Here is a 17421-nt window from a genome sequence, read left to right as displayed (position 1 = left end):
CAATATTAGCAAATAAGCACTGATGGAGTAGACGTCGGAGCAAGCACAATTTGGTGCAGCTCTGGTGGTGATCGACAAGGGTGTAACTGTGTGGAGTCTAAGGCAATGCAACAACAGACTTGTGACTGCAGCTTTGAATGTGACTGGAGTGTAAGATGTAAGCCAAGATCAGTTTTCAAATACAGATAATAAAGCTGCTGCAGCCACTGGTGACGGATTAAGAAAAAATATTAATCCTTTTCGTGATAGAAAGCGCCCTGAATGACAGCGTGCGCTTCACAGCGGCGTTAATATGAGGATTATGGGGGATAATCTCCCGGGTCTAGAGATCAATGGAACCTAACTGGTTTTAGGATCTCTCCGGGAATGCACAGGCAAAATCTGACAAACATCATGTCAACAGCAGCTGAACGTCAGCAATGTGACCGTGGAAACGTATGCAGTGGCGCGCTTCCTCGCGAGGGTGCAATTTACCGCCGATCTAGTGGGGTTTCTCTGCAGACCTTCTCATCAGTGAGTAACTGGTCCATCTCTCTTCAGCAGGGGTCAGCAACCTCCGCCACTCCACAACTCCCAGCATTCACATATTCTAAACTGTTCTCAGAACTCCCAGATGCGTGAATGAGAGCCAAGCCGCGCTCCGGACAGCAGAGACACGGAGCAGTAACAGGATTGATAATGGTCCGTGCCCCTCTGATCTTTTTACTACAAAATCACAGTGAGATAACGTTGTCACAGAGAGGCACGGAGCATCATGTTACAGTCATGTTACTGCTCCGTGTCTCTGTTGTCCGGAGCGGGGCTTGGCTCTCTTTCACGCAGTGGATAAGGCTACTTTCACACTAGCGTTTTTTACAGATCCGTCTTGGATCTGCAAAAACGCATCCATTACAATAATACAACCGCATGCATCCGTCATGAATGGATCCGGTTGTATTATGTCTTACATAGCCAATATGGATCCTTCTTTAACTCCATTGAAAGTCAATGGAGGACGGATCAGTTTTCTATTTTGCCAGATTGTGTCAGAGAAAACTGATCTGTCCCCATTGACTTACATTATGTGCCAGGACGGATCCGTTTCGCTCTGTTTCGTCAGACGGACACCGTTTTGGTGTCCGCCTCCAGAGCGGAATGGAGACTGAACAGGAGGCACACTGAGGCATTCTGAGCTGATCCTTATCCATTCAGAATGCATTAGGGCAAACTGATCCGTTTTGGACCGCTGGTGAGAGCCCTGAACGGATCTCACAAACGGAAAGCCAAAACGTGAGTAGCCTTACCCGCACGGCATCCACTCGTGTGAAAGAGCCCTTAAACATTTGGGATTATCGGACTAGAGAAGAGGCAGGTCCCAGCCTAAAGCCTCGTGAGTGGGGCTTAGTCCTCCTCTGAAATCCCAGCGCTGCCGGATTATTGGATTTTCCGGGTTATCAAATGCCAGTCGTGGACGCCTGATGATTCTCCAGATTCAGTGGTGTTAGTTCTTCTCCCTCAGCTAATGTTTTTACACCTGTAGTCGCCTGCGCTGTTAAGTAGCCGTTAATCATATATTTTGCAGCGAGCGTTGGACTCATTTCGGAATTCATTTTCTACATTTCAGTAATATTTGAGCAGCGTTAATACCGGAGAACGGTCGGTCTGAGTTACATTAATGTGTGTGACCTCTGTGCAACGAATGTGCCGAGGAAAACACTGCCCCATAATTACAGGAACTGAAGTCAATTGGTCAATGTATTCCAATTTTTACAATATTTACCGTGGCTCTGCTCTTGCACTCGCCGTCGCCTTTGCTCGTTTTTTCCATTTGAGCACAATTATGGACAATGGGCTGTAATTATTTGCGGAGGCTTTTAAGCAATGAACCCCAGGACTGGTGACCACGAGACCAGTCGTCATGTAAAATTCTTATTAACTGTCACATGCTAATGAGCCGAACATGGCAGAGGCGAAATTGAAGCCATCATCCAGCAGGTGGCGCAATTCCTCCCTCTCATAGCGGCACAGTATGGCAGAATTGCTGGGTAATGGCCACTGCAAGCGTTGTCACCTCAACAGCAATTCTTGTCTTGTTGCAAATTACAGCTCTTGAAAAGCTGGGTGACAAGCCAGGTAGTCATATTGGTTGTCACCCAGCTTTCCCAGACTAGATATGTTGTGGCGGGGAGACATGAAGTTGGCATTCAGTCTGGGATTATAGAAGCTGCCTCATTGGTAGTCACCCAACTTTCCCAGGAGTGCTCCCGCTTCTGGACATCTCTGTGACGCACAATGATGTCTTTTTTTTTTCTGGCGGTCAGTTTACACAGTGGTACCAGGCGGCACAGTCAGGGAGAGGAGCGCCATCTCAGGGTGTGCGCTGTCAGCCGAGTTCCGTGTTTACAGATATTTTTAGAATCCTCCTGAATGTTTTCCCTTAGGAGATTTCACTGGAAATAAATTTCTTATTGAAATGGAGGAAAATATCAGCAAATTGTTACTCATCGGATTAGGCTGGTTTTACCGACTAAAAAACATTTTGTTCCAAAAGGGAAAGTAACAAACAAGAAATCCAGACTAAGATGTCTACTGCTCTTAAAGGGACAGTCACCCTCAAATCCCGGGGCTTATTACAGTGCAGGAGCTTTATAAAAAGGAGTGGCTGATATCAGTCACATATTTCTGCATGACACAAGGTAGTAATCATGGGGGACAGGGAGGTTTTCATGCTTACTGGCACTCATTCCATTATACTACAGTCAGGATAAGGCCTCTTTCATACAAGCGGTATGGAACTTGTCCGGGTTTTGACATTTTTTTTTCTCAGTGTCGTCTGCAAATCTGTTGAGTTCTGGCTTTTTTCCAAAAGGATGTCTGTAGTTTTTGATGCATTTTCACACATTTTAAATAAAACTAGAATAACGCACATCTAGCAACTATCATTGAAAAAAAGCTGTCCCTATGATGTCTGGTTTTTTTTTTTTTTTTCAAGATGACCCATTGACTTGAACGGACCAGTCCTGCATGGAAAAACAGACAACATAGAACATGCTGCGATTCTTCCAGTGAAAAACACTGCTCATGTGCATATACCTATTGTAATGAATGGGTAACTGTTTCGTCCAAATGCTTTCCATTTTTTATAAAAACGGACCGCATCTGGATGGAAACATCACTCGAGTGAAATAAGCCTTGAAGTTAGTCGGTCAATGGCATCCATGTGCAGTCCATTTTTCACTGATGGTTGTTTGGAGAATATACGTGATTCTCCACACGCATGAAAAAAACATCCAAAACTGATGAAATCTATCCGGAAAAGAAACCTGAAGAACTTTGCAGATTGCCAGAAAACACTAAAGAAAACTGAGGGAAAAAACTACAGACACCTCCTCCCCTGCTGCACTCTCTTATAGCGGATTTCATTTCACTCACACCCTCCGCCCTGGCTGCAAACATGGTGGAGGAGTTGGTCTTCTCCTATCAGACACCTGCTCCTACAGCCCAACTCCACTGCCACCCTCCATTACGCTCACCTCATTTGAAGTACACTCTGTTCGCATCTACTCTCCCTAGAACCTCCAAGTAGCTGTCCTTTACCGCCCCCCAGGCCCAGCCACCATCTTTCTTGACCACTTTAACACCTGGCTCCTACACTTTCTTTCTGCCGACATCCCCACTATCATCATGGGTGACTTCAACATCCCTATTGACACCTGCCACTCGGCCGCCTCTAAACTCCTGTCACTCTCTTCCTCCTTCGGCCTATCACAGTGGTCTTCAGCTCCCACCCACAGAGATGGTCACACTTTGGATCTTATCTTTACCAGCCTCGCCTCTGCTCCCTATCTAACCTTTCTAATTTGCCTCTCCCCCTATCCGACCACAACCTACTCACCTTCTCTTCATTGGTCTCTTCTGCTGCTCTCCCGGTCCACACACTAGCACACCCCCGCAGGAACCTTAAACACCTCGACTTTTCGCTTGCTTTCTGACTCTCTTCTGCCACTCTCTACCATCTGTTCCCTCCAAGACCCAGATGCTGCCACCACCCTATATAACACCACAATAAGTACAGCTCTGGACACTGTTGCCCCCCCTCACACACAATAAAACCCGAAAAATCAACAGACAACCCTGGCACACCAACCTGACCAAAAAACTCAGACAGGCTTCCAGGGCTGCTGAGCGGTGATGGAAGAAATCCCATTCTAAGGATCACTTCACCACATACAAGCAATCCCTCCTCATATTCAAATCCTCACTCGCTGATATAAAACAGGCCTACTCATCTCTCATATCTTCCCTGGCCCACAGCCCTAAACAACCTTTTAACACTTTTAACTCCCTTCTCCGTCCCCCAGCTTGCTGGGGTTACATGGTGTCCATTCCTCATAGGGTCTCACAGTTGGGGGAGCGGGTAGAAGGGATTGTTCAGACAGAATCTTTATGTAAGGAACATTCCCATTAATTCTTGCATTCATCCCCAGGGACTCCAGAAAGCCTAGCGGAGAAGGAGCGCCAGCTCATGGGAATGATAAACCAGCTCACCAGTCTGCGAGAACAGCTGCTGGCAGCGCATGACGAGCAGAAAAAACTCGCCGCTTCACAGATCGAGAAACAGCGGCAGCAGATGGAACTGGCCAAACAGCAGCAAGAACAGGTGAGTCCACCTGACAGCCCGCACCTTATAAAATGGGCTGAGACATCAGGCACCAAACTGTCCCAACATGGTAGCAGTCACATGTATAGAGTATTAGGATTAGCTCTGACCTGTAACTTTGTCGCAGCTTGGCATTAATAACCGGTAATTGCATTTTATTTTACAGATTGCAAGACAACAGCAGCAGCTCCTGCAGCAGCAGCATAAAATCAACCTGCTCCAACAGCAAATACAGGTCAGGAAACACCCCCTGTCTCATTAAAGGAGGACTCCACCTACACGTATCTTCTGTTATGTCATGTAGATAGACAGCAGGTGGGATCTGTGCACATCACCAAAATCGAAGGGTCCACCTGTAGAGCCTCTAGTCCCCTACAGCAGATTGCTGATGTATGGGCTCATTCACACAGCGCAATTTACATTCGGAATTTAGAGCGGACACCGCGGGCAGCTGCGTGGTGTCTACCTCCAGTTGTTTTCAATGGGAGGCAGAGCTGCAGTTCACAGGACAGTGGTTTAAAGCCATGACTATGCCAAGAAGAGACTTGTCCCTTCCTGGAGTGGGTGTCTGCTTGCAGTTTAGCGCCATTCAATGAGGCAATGAGGCTGCTTCAAAAGGCATCTTTTGACAAAAGATAAAATTAGGTGGAGTTCCCCTTTAAATCTTATGTCATTGTTCCCTTATTACAGGTGTAATCTGAAATAAACATCACCATATTTAGATATCTGCATGCTAAGATTTATGGCATGATCGGATTGGCCCCCTGTGAACCACTGACCATTGACTGGCAGAGCGCATGGGGGCCACGCACAATGTACGCCACAAAGCAGGCTGTGTTATTTGACCATTGCTGTTCTGAATTTCCCCCCATGTCACTGGCTCCATACAGAAAGTCGTATTCATAATACTTTATATATAAAATATTTTATATTTATTTATTTTATGCACTTATATAGTGCTACTATATTTCACAGCGCTTTACAGACATTGGCATCCAACTGTCCCCAGTGGGGCTTACAATGTAAGGTCCCTATTGGTATGTCTTTGGAGTGTGGGAGGAAACTCACGCAAACACGGGGAGAACATACAAACTCCATGCAGATGTTGTCCTTGGTCGGATTCGAAACCTAGGACCCCAGCGCTACAAGGCACCAGTGCTAACCACTGAGCCACTGTTATATATTTTTATATTAAATATTATAATATTTCACCGTCCATTCCGACGTGATTTTTTCCTTCCCTGTCTAAAGATTCTGCACTTGTTTAATCATTCAGAACTTGGTTAAAAAAAAAAAAACATACACCTGACAGACGCGGTGACCGCGCCGCATGCTCATTAAGCCGCCATCGCCTCTGCGCCTTTCACAGTCATAATTGGGATACATTTTTATAAAGGACTCTAACAATACTGGGGAGGGTTGCCGTAACCTTGCTGCACATTTTATTTAATAAATCTTAATGTGTTTTTGGGAATAAATAGTAATAATGTTGATCATGCAGCAGGAATGGCGCGGACCCTGAGCAGAACTAGTCCGTCTGCCATTAGTATGCATTAAGCAAAAGAAAGGGACCTGTAATAAGTCATCTGACCAAGGGCGGTGGGACCAATAGTCATTACTTTTGGGGCCAGGAAGCTAAACATTTATCAGGTTGTTGCAGTGTATTGGTTTGTCCCCATAGGATGCAGAGCAGTCCGCAGCAGGTTATAGAGCAGGAGGCGCGGAGCAGATTGATATATAGTTTACTGGGAAAAGATTCAGTAAAACTTGTAATATATTATGTATCATGAGAAAATGACCTATTGTTAAATCACATTTTTATGTTAAATATTTTCTTTTTGTTTTAGTTTTCCATGTCACTGTCTATAATTAAAACGTATATGTGTCTCTCGGTTTTCACACTGGCCACTGGGTCAAATTAATATGTTGAGATTTCCTGTTCTGTACACGTAACGTTTCAGTAGCCATCCCATTATCATCACAGTCAGAATTACAATGACAGATATCACCTCTGTATAGATAATACAGGATCCACCATTCCCTATAGGTGATATCCCAGCTTATCTGCTCCGTCCTGACCTCTGCACAGGTCACAGAGCATGCCTACAAAACTCTCCCATAGAAGTCAGTGAGGACCCCTACTATCCATTGTGTCTATGACCCATGAGACTTCTCTCAGAGAACACAAAGCCTTGACGTATTTTAGTCCTAGTAGCCAGTGTGCATGATTTAATGATTACTTCTGACAATTAAAAAAAATATATAGATAGGGACATGGAAAAAAAAAAAAAAAAAATTCTAAACAAAAACCCATAAAAACTTGTCTTAAACAATAGATCATCTCTGCTCTTTCTGAGTTCAGGGTGGATCATTTGGCTATGATCAGGGATGAATAGCATTCTATGTGTAAAGCCTCATTCACACATCCCTGTCCGTGCTCAAATCCGTGAGTAGGTGGTCAGTGATGCATCCGTGAAGATGTCCATGAAGGATCCGTGTTGGGTCCGTGTGTCCGTTTTTTGCTATCCGTGTTGCATCCGTGTTTTACTGACACTGAACAGCGGAAAAATAATTTTCAAAGCATCTCTTCTTAATGATCCATGAAACACGGATGGCATCCGTGTTGCATCCGTGGTTTTCACGGACCCATAGACTATAATGGACATGATGGATCCATGAACACGGACAAAATAGAGCACACATCCGTGCTAAAACACTGACCCACGGACCGTGCTAAAACACTGATGTCTGAATACACACATACAAATAAATGGGGACGTGTGCTGTCCGTGAAACAATGACGCGTGAATGAGGCTTAAGTGTGCATACAGGGATAGCTGTCAGTCACTAATACCATGGCCCCCGTGTACAATGAACTCAGAAAGAGCAGAAATATAAATGTATAAAAGACCCTTTTTATAAGCTATATCTCAATCTGCTCAGCTCCTCCTGCTGACAATTTCGGCTCTGCCAGTGTTGGCTCATGGTCATTTTATATTATAATGAGTTTAGCCGCCGTTCACACTCATGTCAGTTCCTTAACATTAGGGTCCTGCTGCTTTTTTAAAGGTAGAACAGCAGAGTATGCTGCAATGTTCTACCCTGTAGAAAAGATGGATACATGATGGACTTATTGTAAGTCAATGAGAGTAAAAAAAGAGAAAAGGTATCTTGTAGGAAAATGTAAAACATGAAGCCAGTGTGAACAGAGCCTGATGCGATCAGTTATCGCGGTGTCACACGGTGCCACGCCCAGCCTCTGATCCTAGGAGGACACCCTGTCCCAGCCAGCGATGTGTCAGCAGCAGCTGTTTTCTTGCATCTTGTAAATATGGGGACGGTCTGGTTACGGCCCCGTTCTCGTCCGCTTTTCCCATGACTCTGCAACCTTTTCCCAAACAAGTGAGCGCGCCGGCGCAGGGACGGGGACAATTGTTTCTCAGAGAAGCTGCACAGCTGATGAGCTATCAGTTATCAGAATAGACCCCACCCTCAGATAATCGCCTGGGAACCCGCACATCAAAAAAACAAAAGGGACAAGGGTGGGAGAGGGGGGGGGGGATGGTTTTCCGCCGGGGTTAACCCCTTCAGGGCCACCAAGGTCCAGTCTCCAGAGCCACTCTGCCGGAGCAGCGCTGTGGTCGCATCTTGAAGACATTATTATTCCATTGTGCTGAGGGGTTTGATAATGACCCTGGAAAGACCCCAGCAGCGAGCGGAATAATGACATCATTTGTCACCAGCCAGGAAGACGTCCATCTTGTGTCTCACTTCAAAGATGTCTCTGCAACTTAGATATAAAAAAAACTAAAGGCGACAACTTCTCTAGAGATGAGAGCGGCCGGGTAAATCGGTAGGGAGGCTGATTGTGAGCAGACTGACACTGGGAACCAGCAGTACAGGACATTATCCTATATCATGTCAGAATATGGTATGACTATATATGACATTACTGTAATGATACATTATATAGTACATCACATTACGGCATATCACGCCACATTAGAACACATATTTTTAGTTCCAGCATATTACAATATATATTAGGTTATATTGGGTCATATTATATTACTGTACATTATTATGATTATAATACACTGCAGGGCACAGAATTCTGGTATACATGCCATGTGCCATATTTATCAGGGTTTTAGACACACATTTCGTCTCACTAAATGATTTTTGGCGCAAAATAATAGTGTAAAGTAAGCCAGGCTCGATCTGGCGTAAGGAAATGACACGTGTGCTACTGCTATAAATTTGGGGCACATTCTGATGGCCTTGCCTTACTTTATGCTGTAGTAGAAAATCGGTGAGAGTGGCACTTCCCAAATAATAAGGGTGAGCAGGCACACGCCGTGCTCCACTGTTCAGGATCTTTTAGTTTTTTTTTGTCTCCTCTGCCGTATATTGAGTGACAAGTATCACAACGTGTTTGCTGCACGCTAAAGAGTAAAATACCGGTGTCTGTCGCTGCAGTGATTGTGCTTTGTACACATGTGACAACCACCGCCGCTGTGACTGAAGGATAAGTACAGAGCTGGAATCACTGATAGAGGAGGAGGAGGCGGCGCCATATTCATGTGTGATCCCGGATGTAGCAGAGCTTAGCTATTACTGTGTGTTATCTGTGGTGTTACATAGGACTGCAGGTGACATCTATCACATTATCTGTACTCAGAGACTTAACACGGTGTAAAGCCTCATGTACACGACCGGAAACCGCAATCCGTGTGCATGCCACAATGTTTCACTAGAACTGCCTATTATTGTTTGCAAAACGGACAAGAATAGGACATGTTCTGTAATTTGCCATCGGGTGTCATCGATGTGCTGTCCATATTTTTTGAGGACCCATAGATATGAATGTATCCGCTAAAAAGGGGATCAGACGCGGACCCAGGATATGGTCGTGCACATGAGCATTATGCTGTGTTAGGACTCATGCACACGACCGTTGTTTCGGCGGCTCAGATGCGGACCCATTCACTTTAATGGGGCCGCAAAAGTTGCTCCATTACGTAGCCCCACGAAAAAAATGTAATATGTCCTATTCTTGTCCGTTTTGCGGACAAGAATAGGCATTTCTACAATGGGCCGCCTGTTCCTTTCCGCAATTTGCAGACCGCAAAAAAAAGAACGGTCGTGTGCTTGAGGCCTTATCCTGGTGTTACCTAGGACTGCAGGTAACATCTACTGCATTACCTTTACTGAGAGAGCTATCACTGCTGTATAGAAGGCGTGATCTGCTGCGATTTACGTAGGTGTCCGCACCAACAATCTTATTACTCGATGTCTGAGCATCTCAATCGTTCCTCAGGTATTCGGCAACACCTTTATATCAGCAGATCGTCCCTAATGAGTGTTCCTACGAACATGCTGTGACGTAATATAGGATAATATCATGTACTGCTGGTTCCCAGCGTCAGTCTGCTCGCAATCAGCCACTGGCAAGCTCTGTTATTCTGTTCCATGTACAGACAGTGTAAAGGGGCCATTAGGACTGCAGGTAACATGTACTGCATTATCTGTACAGAGAGAGGTATCACTGTCTTTTCTGTTGTTTTACATAGGACTGCAGGTGATTATCTGTACCCAGGTAGTTATCACTGTGTTATGTGTGGTGTTAGATAGGACTGCCAGTAACATCTACTGCATTATCTGTACTCAGAGTTATCATTGTGTGTTATCTGTGCTGTTACATAGGACTGCAGGTAGCATCTACTACATTACCTGTACTCAGACAGTTATCATTGTGTGTTACATAGGACTGCAGGTACCACCTACTACATCATTATCAGTACACAATCCATGAGCCTTAGATGACAAGCTCCGCTCTGCTCCCTGCCTATATACATAGTCATTCATGCCCCTTACTGCATGTTATTCAGTTCTATAGAAACACTGGAGTTTTTGGCACCTGGCGATGGCCGTGTTTGATGGAGTGAATAGTAATTAGCAATAGAAAAATAATTGAAATCAGGTGCTTGGCGAAGTTGCGCGCTCACACGGCGACTGCTGCTATTGTTGGTCTAAGTAGCCTTGAGATAAGACGCAGGAACAAAAAAAGCCTCCACAATATAGAAACAAAGCAGATAATTATTCCTGCAGTAACTGCCGGGAACCGCCATCCTCTCGTGTAGATGTGGAGTCCTTCACACTCAGGATGGCGTCTCCACCACATTGATGCTAATCAGCCAAATGAGAGCAAAGGAGTTGCTCCCGGAAATAATTAACTTTACTCTTAAAGGGGAATTGAGAAGTTTCTGGATGCTTGTAATGTGAATGTATGAGCGCACTTACCTAGTGATGAGCGAGCAAACTGTGTCATGCGGGTTCCATAGCTCTCACAGAAGTGAATGGAAGTTATGGAAACAGTGAATACCTTGCTAAGGCTACTTTCACACTAGTGTTTTTTCTGGATCCGGCAAGGTTCAGCAAAAATGCTTCCGTTACTGATAATACAACCATCTGCATCCGTTATGAACGGATCCGGTTGTATTATCTTTAACATTGCCAAGACGGATCCGTCATGAACTCCATTGAAAGTCAATCGGGGACAGATCCGTTTTCTATTGTGTCAGATTGTATCAAAGAAAACGGATCAACGTCCCCATTGACTTGCATTGTGGGTCATGATGGATTCGTCTTGCTCCGCATCCCATGACGGAAAGCAAACCGCATAAGCAACCATATAAGAACGCAACCAAACGGAACAGAATGCATTTTGGAGCATTCCGTTCTGTTCAGTTAAGTTTTTTCCCCCATTGACAATGAATGGGGACAAAACTGAAGTGTTATTTTCCAGTATTGAGATCCTATGACGGATCTCAATACCAGAAAATATTAGCTCTAGTGTGAAAGTAGCCTAACTGAGCTGTTTCTAGAATTCTGGCTCCGACATACAACGGGTATTCACATTTAAGCCATAAATGGTGGAGTTGTGTATGTAAGAGGATCGTTTTTTTCTGTGTGGCCCTTGAAGCTGACATGGTACCCCATTAAAGGATGATGCAATAATGGAGGCAGACACAGGAATAGAATTTTACTCCAATGGGTTACTCCAGTGGGGCACCAGTAATGCTTACATCCAGTGCCAAATATTTGCAGTCACAGTTTGACCATTGCACGCATTGGCACACAGCTTGTTGGTTACAGTCTGTAATGTACACACAGCTTGGTGGTTACAATCAGTGATGGGCACACAGCTTGGCAATTGCAAGCATTGGCACACAGCTTGTTGGTTACAGTCTGTAATGTACACACAGCTTGGTGGTTACAATCAGTGATGGGCACAGCTTGACAATTGCAAGCATTGACACACAGCTTGCTGGTTACACTCTGTAATGTACCGACAGCTTGCTGGTTACAGTCTGTAATGAACACACAGCGTGCTGGTTATGGTCTGTAATGTACAGACAGCTTGGTGGTTACAATCAGTGATGGGCACACAGCTTGGCAATTTCAAGCATTGACACACAGCTTGCTGGTTACAGTCTGTAATGTACAGACAACTTGCTGGTTACAGTCTGTAATGTACAGACAGCTTGCTGTTTACAGTCTGTAATATACAGACAGCTTGGTGGTTACAATCTATGATGGGGACACAGCTTGCTGGTTACAGTCTGTAATGTATACACAGCTTACTGGTTACAGTCTATAATGTACACACAGCTTGCTGGTTACAGTCTGCAATGTACAGACAGCTTGTTGGTTACAGTCTATAATGTACAGACAGCTTGTTGGTTACAGTCTGTAATGTACAGACAGCTTGCTGGTTAGTGTCTGTAATGTTCACGCAGCTTTCTGGTTAAGTCTGTATTACACACAGCTTGCTGGTTACAGCGTATGTACACACAGCTTGCTGGATGGGAACCCAGCTTGCTGGTTACAATCTGATGGGGACACAGCTTGCTGGTTACAGTCTGTAATGTATACACAGCTTACTGGTCACAGTCTATAATGTACACACAGCTTGCTGGTTACAGTCCGTAATGTACAGACAGCTTGTTGGTTACAGTCTGTAATGTACAGACAGCTTGTTGGTTACAGTCTGTAATGTACAGACAGCTTGCTGGTTACAGTCTGTAATGTACAGACAGCTTGCTGGTTACAGTCTGTAATGTACAGACAGCTTGCTGGTTACAGTCTGTAATGTACAGACAGCTTGCTGGTTACAGTCTGTAATGTACACGCAGCTTGCTGGTTACAGTCTGTAATGTATACGCAGCTTGCTGGTTACAGTCTGTAATGTACAGACAGCTTGCTAGTTACAGTCTGTAATGTACACGCAGCTTGCTGGTTATAGTCTGTAATGTACACGCAGCTTGCTGGTTATAGTCTGTAATGTACACACAGCTTTGTGGTTACAGTCTGTAATGTACACACAGCTTGCTGGTTACAGTCTGTAATGTACATACAGCTTGCTGGTTACAGTCTGTAATGTACAGACATCTTGCTGGTTACAGTCTGTAATGTACACACAGCTTGCTGGTTACAGTCTGTAATGTACACACAGCTTTGTGGTTACAATTTGTGATGGGCATACAGCTTGCCAATTGCAAGTAATGGCAAACAATTTGGTGCTTTTAGTCTTGATGGGCATATAACAGTCTCTGATTCACCCTAGTACAAGTTCATGAAAGATCATCACGTCTTGACACGGCCTCAATCTCTGGGCACACTCTCAAGCACTCTGCAACTGCTCCGCAGGATTCTCCACCACCTCTTCAGTGACATAAGCTGGTAGGGCTGCACTCCATATTTCTGATACCCTGTCAGTCCCATGCACAATGCTCTCATACCTGACATTCTAATGACTAACTACTGAAGACCATGAATCACTCCAAAAGTCCTCACAGATTCACTCAATATCAGGTAGCCTGTGTGGCACAATGCTTCCACGTCTGCACACGTGACTATAGGCCATTGCCGGCCCATGGTGCCCACCATGTATGTATAGTGCAAAAAAGGCAAAGTATAAAGTAAAGGTACAGTAGCTAACATTACAACTTAAGGTTAGTTTCACAAATGCGGTACAGCTATCCGGAGTGCCGGAGTTTACTGTAGACGGCCTGGCCAGATAATGCAGTGCACTGCCGGATCCCATTTACTATAATGGGATTTAGCAGGGATTCAGCTGGTTTCCGGCATGAGCGCCGGGTTTTGGCCGGACCAAAACCAGTGCTGCTCATGCCAGAAACCTGTCGGATCCTATTAAGGCCAGTGAGGTCTGGCGGTACACTGCAGTACCTGGCTAGGCCCGATACGGTGAACCTCTGCCAGAACAGCCTGCCGGATAGCTGTACTGCATGTTTGGAAACTAGCGTGAGTGTCCTCTTAGTCCAAGTGCAAAACACAGGGCTCAGTCCAAATAAATTCTTTTGGTAAGGGGCCCTGGTCAATGATATGTTTAATCACCTCCTACACATTCTGTGTATGAGTGTGTATATATGTGTGGGTGTGTATATGTATGTGTTAACAGTCTATATGGTGCTGATGTATGTAGGTTTGTGGGTATATGAAGTTGTATATTTGTATGTGGGTTACGGTCATGTAGGTGTATTTTGTATGAGTGTATGTAAAGGCATAGGTGTGTGTTAGTCTGTTTATATATATGTCGGTGTATGTGTTTGTCTATGGCAGGTTAGACTTAATGCATGTGATTATTATGACTCCATAAAAGTTTTGGATTGTTGGTGATCATGACTGCATGGTATTATGTGTGGTGTTATGGTTGTGTATGTGGGTATTTATGTGTGCGTATAGGTGTGCAGCAACGAGTACTTCCATAGAAATGAATGGAGAAGTGAAGCGCATTTCTTACCAGATGCTCTGCCCATTTCAGGCAGCTCCACAGGGTGCAGGGCCCCTGTTCTTGTGATCACTGGGGGACCCTCACCAGCCTGATTGTTATATAACTTGTTATAACCGGAATACCTCTTTAACATTGATACTGTGGTTCATCTTTAAATCTGTGCGGAGGGGAGATGACTTGTTTGGAATTTGTGCACCTTATTAACGATCGATTGGTGTCTCTGGTTTATGGATAGAAGGCTGTGTTTTCTCCCCATATATTTAGAGAGACCTGTATGTTGGAACTCTGTAATTATAGCAAATAGGTTTCCCTCACTGGTCGGGTCTGGCCGCAGCTCGCTTCACTTCGAAAGGCTCCGTTAGTCATCACTTTTGCAGGAATCCTGCGCACCTGTTCACCATGTGAAAAAAATAGTTTTGTTTGATTCTTGGCATTTGCAGCCTGGCATCCTTTAGTATAATCACTCATGACATACAAGGAGGATGGCGAATCCGAAAAGGTCCCCTGCTGTCCCCAACAATAGGAAGCAAAAAGCCCTAGAACTACGAGTCCTTGTCAGCTGCCTAGATTCTCATTGTAGGGGCGTGAATAATTATTTCTTATATCAAATATTCTAGAGTTCTGCGGCCTATAGTAATATACCAGCAGCAGTGTCAATCAGCGACACCTAGTGGACACTTTTTCATGAAAGTGGCCTGTTTGTACATTATGTTGTATCACATTGTATATAATATCCTGAAGGGCTGATGCAGACCAGCAAAGTTCACGTCCTGGTGCTGTTCGAGTGTAGAACACTGTTTCCATTAAAGTCAATGAGCCAGTGCACTTGCAGAGAAAAAACAAGAGTGACAAAAGAGATTCCTCGTCATCTGAATATGGAATAAAGGTGCCCCATAGACAAAGGAGTAAAGTCAGCCAAATGCAGGACCGGCCTACTATCTTGTAGGGTGTGCTGACTCTTCTAACAGAAGAAGTTGGATTAGACATGTTGAATTTTACTGCTCAACGCTTTTATTCTCAAGAGAGCCAAGATACTGCCAGACGTGCCTTACTTCTTCTCCCCATTGAGATCAGCCAAGCATTCATGTGTACAGGGGAGTCAGAAGAGATGGTTGTCGTCCAAACGTTATTGAAGGTGTATGGACACTGACTTAACAGGGTTGTCCAGCCATTTTTAAGTGATAGCCTTTCCTCAGGATAGGCCATCACTACCTGATCGGCAGGGGTCTGACGGCTCGCACCCCCAGCTTTTCTGTGCTGCTCCATTGCCAGAAGTCAGCACTGCAGTGGACACAGCTTGTCTGCAGCACTGCTCCCATTCAGTTCAATTAGAACAGGAATGAACATTGTGCATTATAATGTTGACAGTGCTGCTTAGTTGTGGTGCAGAGTTCTGAAGCTACACATAACAGCTGATTGGTGGCATGTCGGACTCCCAGCAATCATCCTGAAGATAGACCATCACTTAGAAAACGCTAAGCCTTTAAGGCCCAAGATTTGATTTACTAGGGCGCGACGTGCCCCCTCCCTTCCAACTAAATGTTGAGGGTCAGAAGGAGAGCCCTGCCTAAAGCTGACAATGCTTTCCACTTCTCTGTCAGCCAGTTGATGAGTGCACCTATTCTATATTCAGGGGTGCAGACCCCCTGAGTGGCTAATATTTTCATTCTGGAGAATGTTGAAAAATGTTAAATGCACTTCCAATAGTCACCGTTACAACTCCCTACCCCTGGGTTGTAACTTTAAGCTTTTGGTACTTGGTCACCTCTCCACTGTCCGATCTGTAAAAAGTCCCCCACCTACCATGTGCCATTATTAATAATTATTTCTGGCAGAGAGGCCCTTGGACCACCTTAGGCACCAGGGTCCGGCTGCGACGTTTACAATGTATTTATTTTTTTATTCCCTGTCTTGGCTGCAGAACTTACACTCAAGAACTGACATTCAGAGTTGGCTGTAGAGACAGTTAGATGCCTATTTATTTCATGCTCAGAGAATGCTATCTTGCGCTTTCTCTCATCCCTCGTTACCCGCCCCCTTCCATTTGCATCCATTGTTGTCTCGCTCTTTGCGCCTAGATTATAACAGGTGTTTCTTTCATGTGTCCGAGCGGTGAGACGCAGACTCCAGAGTCTCCGATCCCTCGAGACGCCTCCTGAACTCTCTTTTGTGGGGGAAGCAATGGTGAGGTCTCCAAGTGAGTCGCATGTCGTCATGAACCTGTCCTTCTTACCATGTGGCTCTCTCTGGTTCCCTCCCCGTCCTCCATGGAAAGGTTAAAATGTATCTATACAAAGGAATCATGTTTCATCATTTATTATTTGTGTAACAGCTGGAATGTGTGCCAGTGCCAGTCTGCAGGCAAATAAAGCAGCATGTCCACCTCATTTCACAGGTTCAGTCTATATATAATTTAACTTTGTCAATGATTTGCACTACTTATTTTGATAGGAATGATGAGTTGCATATCATGCCTTATACTCCCTGCCCATCCAATGCTACGCAATTCCATTTCACCAGAAAGAGGTGCATTGTGGGAGCTACAGAGCAATTACACAGCGAAGCCTTGTAAAGTGCAGTCTAATGACAACTAACAGAATTGTGAATGCAGCTGTGGGGTGACAGGAGTGCAGTCGCTGTACAAGAGCCCCAATGCAAGGGCTGTGCCACGACTCCAGTGGCCCTCTGCCCTCTTATGTTATTAGGGGCCCTTATTAACATGGCAGGACTCTCCAGCCCCTGCACAGTGGACAGATAGTGCCACGAATGAACACAAGACTGCGCTGACTGTTTTTCATTCATTTTGTCCATAACTGATCCAAAGAGTAGAAACAATGAAGCTTTGACCCCCGATGCTTCATTCTCTTAATTACCTTTCCTGTCCCGACCGCCGGCTGTGTTAAGCTCGACTAAGGCCCAGCTGGAATCCTGCCCACGTTGGCCAGGAACAATGGCCTTCTAACGC

The 17421-nt window shown here is 45.0% G+C and overlaps 1 protein-coding gene across 5 annotated transcripts in view; it reads left to right on the top strand.

Moving 5' to 3' along the window:
• SOX5 (SRY-box transcription factor 5) overlaps positions 1–17421 on the top strand; it is a 195926-nt gene that overhangs the window by 114116 nt on the left and 64389 nt on the right. For all 5 annotated transcript variants that reach the window (XM_044281304.1, XM_044281306.1, XM_044281305.1 and 2 more), the window contains 2 exons: positions 4467–4639; positions 4806–4874. In XM_044281304.1, coding sequence (XP_044137239.1) covers positions 4467–4639; positions 4806–4874 — 242 coding nt within the window. The remainder of the gene's footprint in view (positions 1–4466; positions 4640–4805; positions 4875–17421) is intronic.

This window comes from Bufo gargarizans, chromosome 2, assembly GCF_014858855.1.
Source record: "Bufo gargarizans isolate SCDJY-AF-19 chromosome 2, ASM1485885v1, whole genome shotgun sequence".
NCBI lineage: Eukaryota > Metazoa > Chordata > Amphibia > Anura > Bufonidae > Bufo > Bufo gargarizans.
The sequence above is the reverse complement of the archived record's forward strand: the minus strand, read 5'-3'. Positions and strand labels throughout refer to the sequence as shown.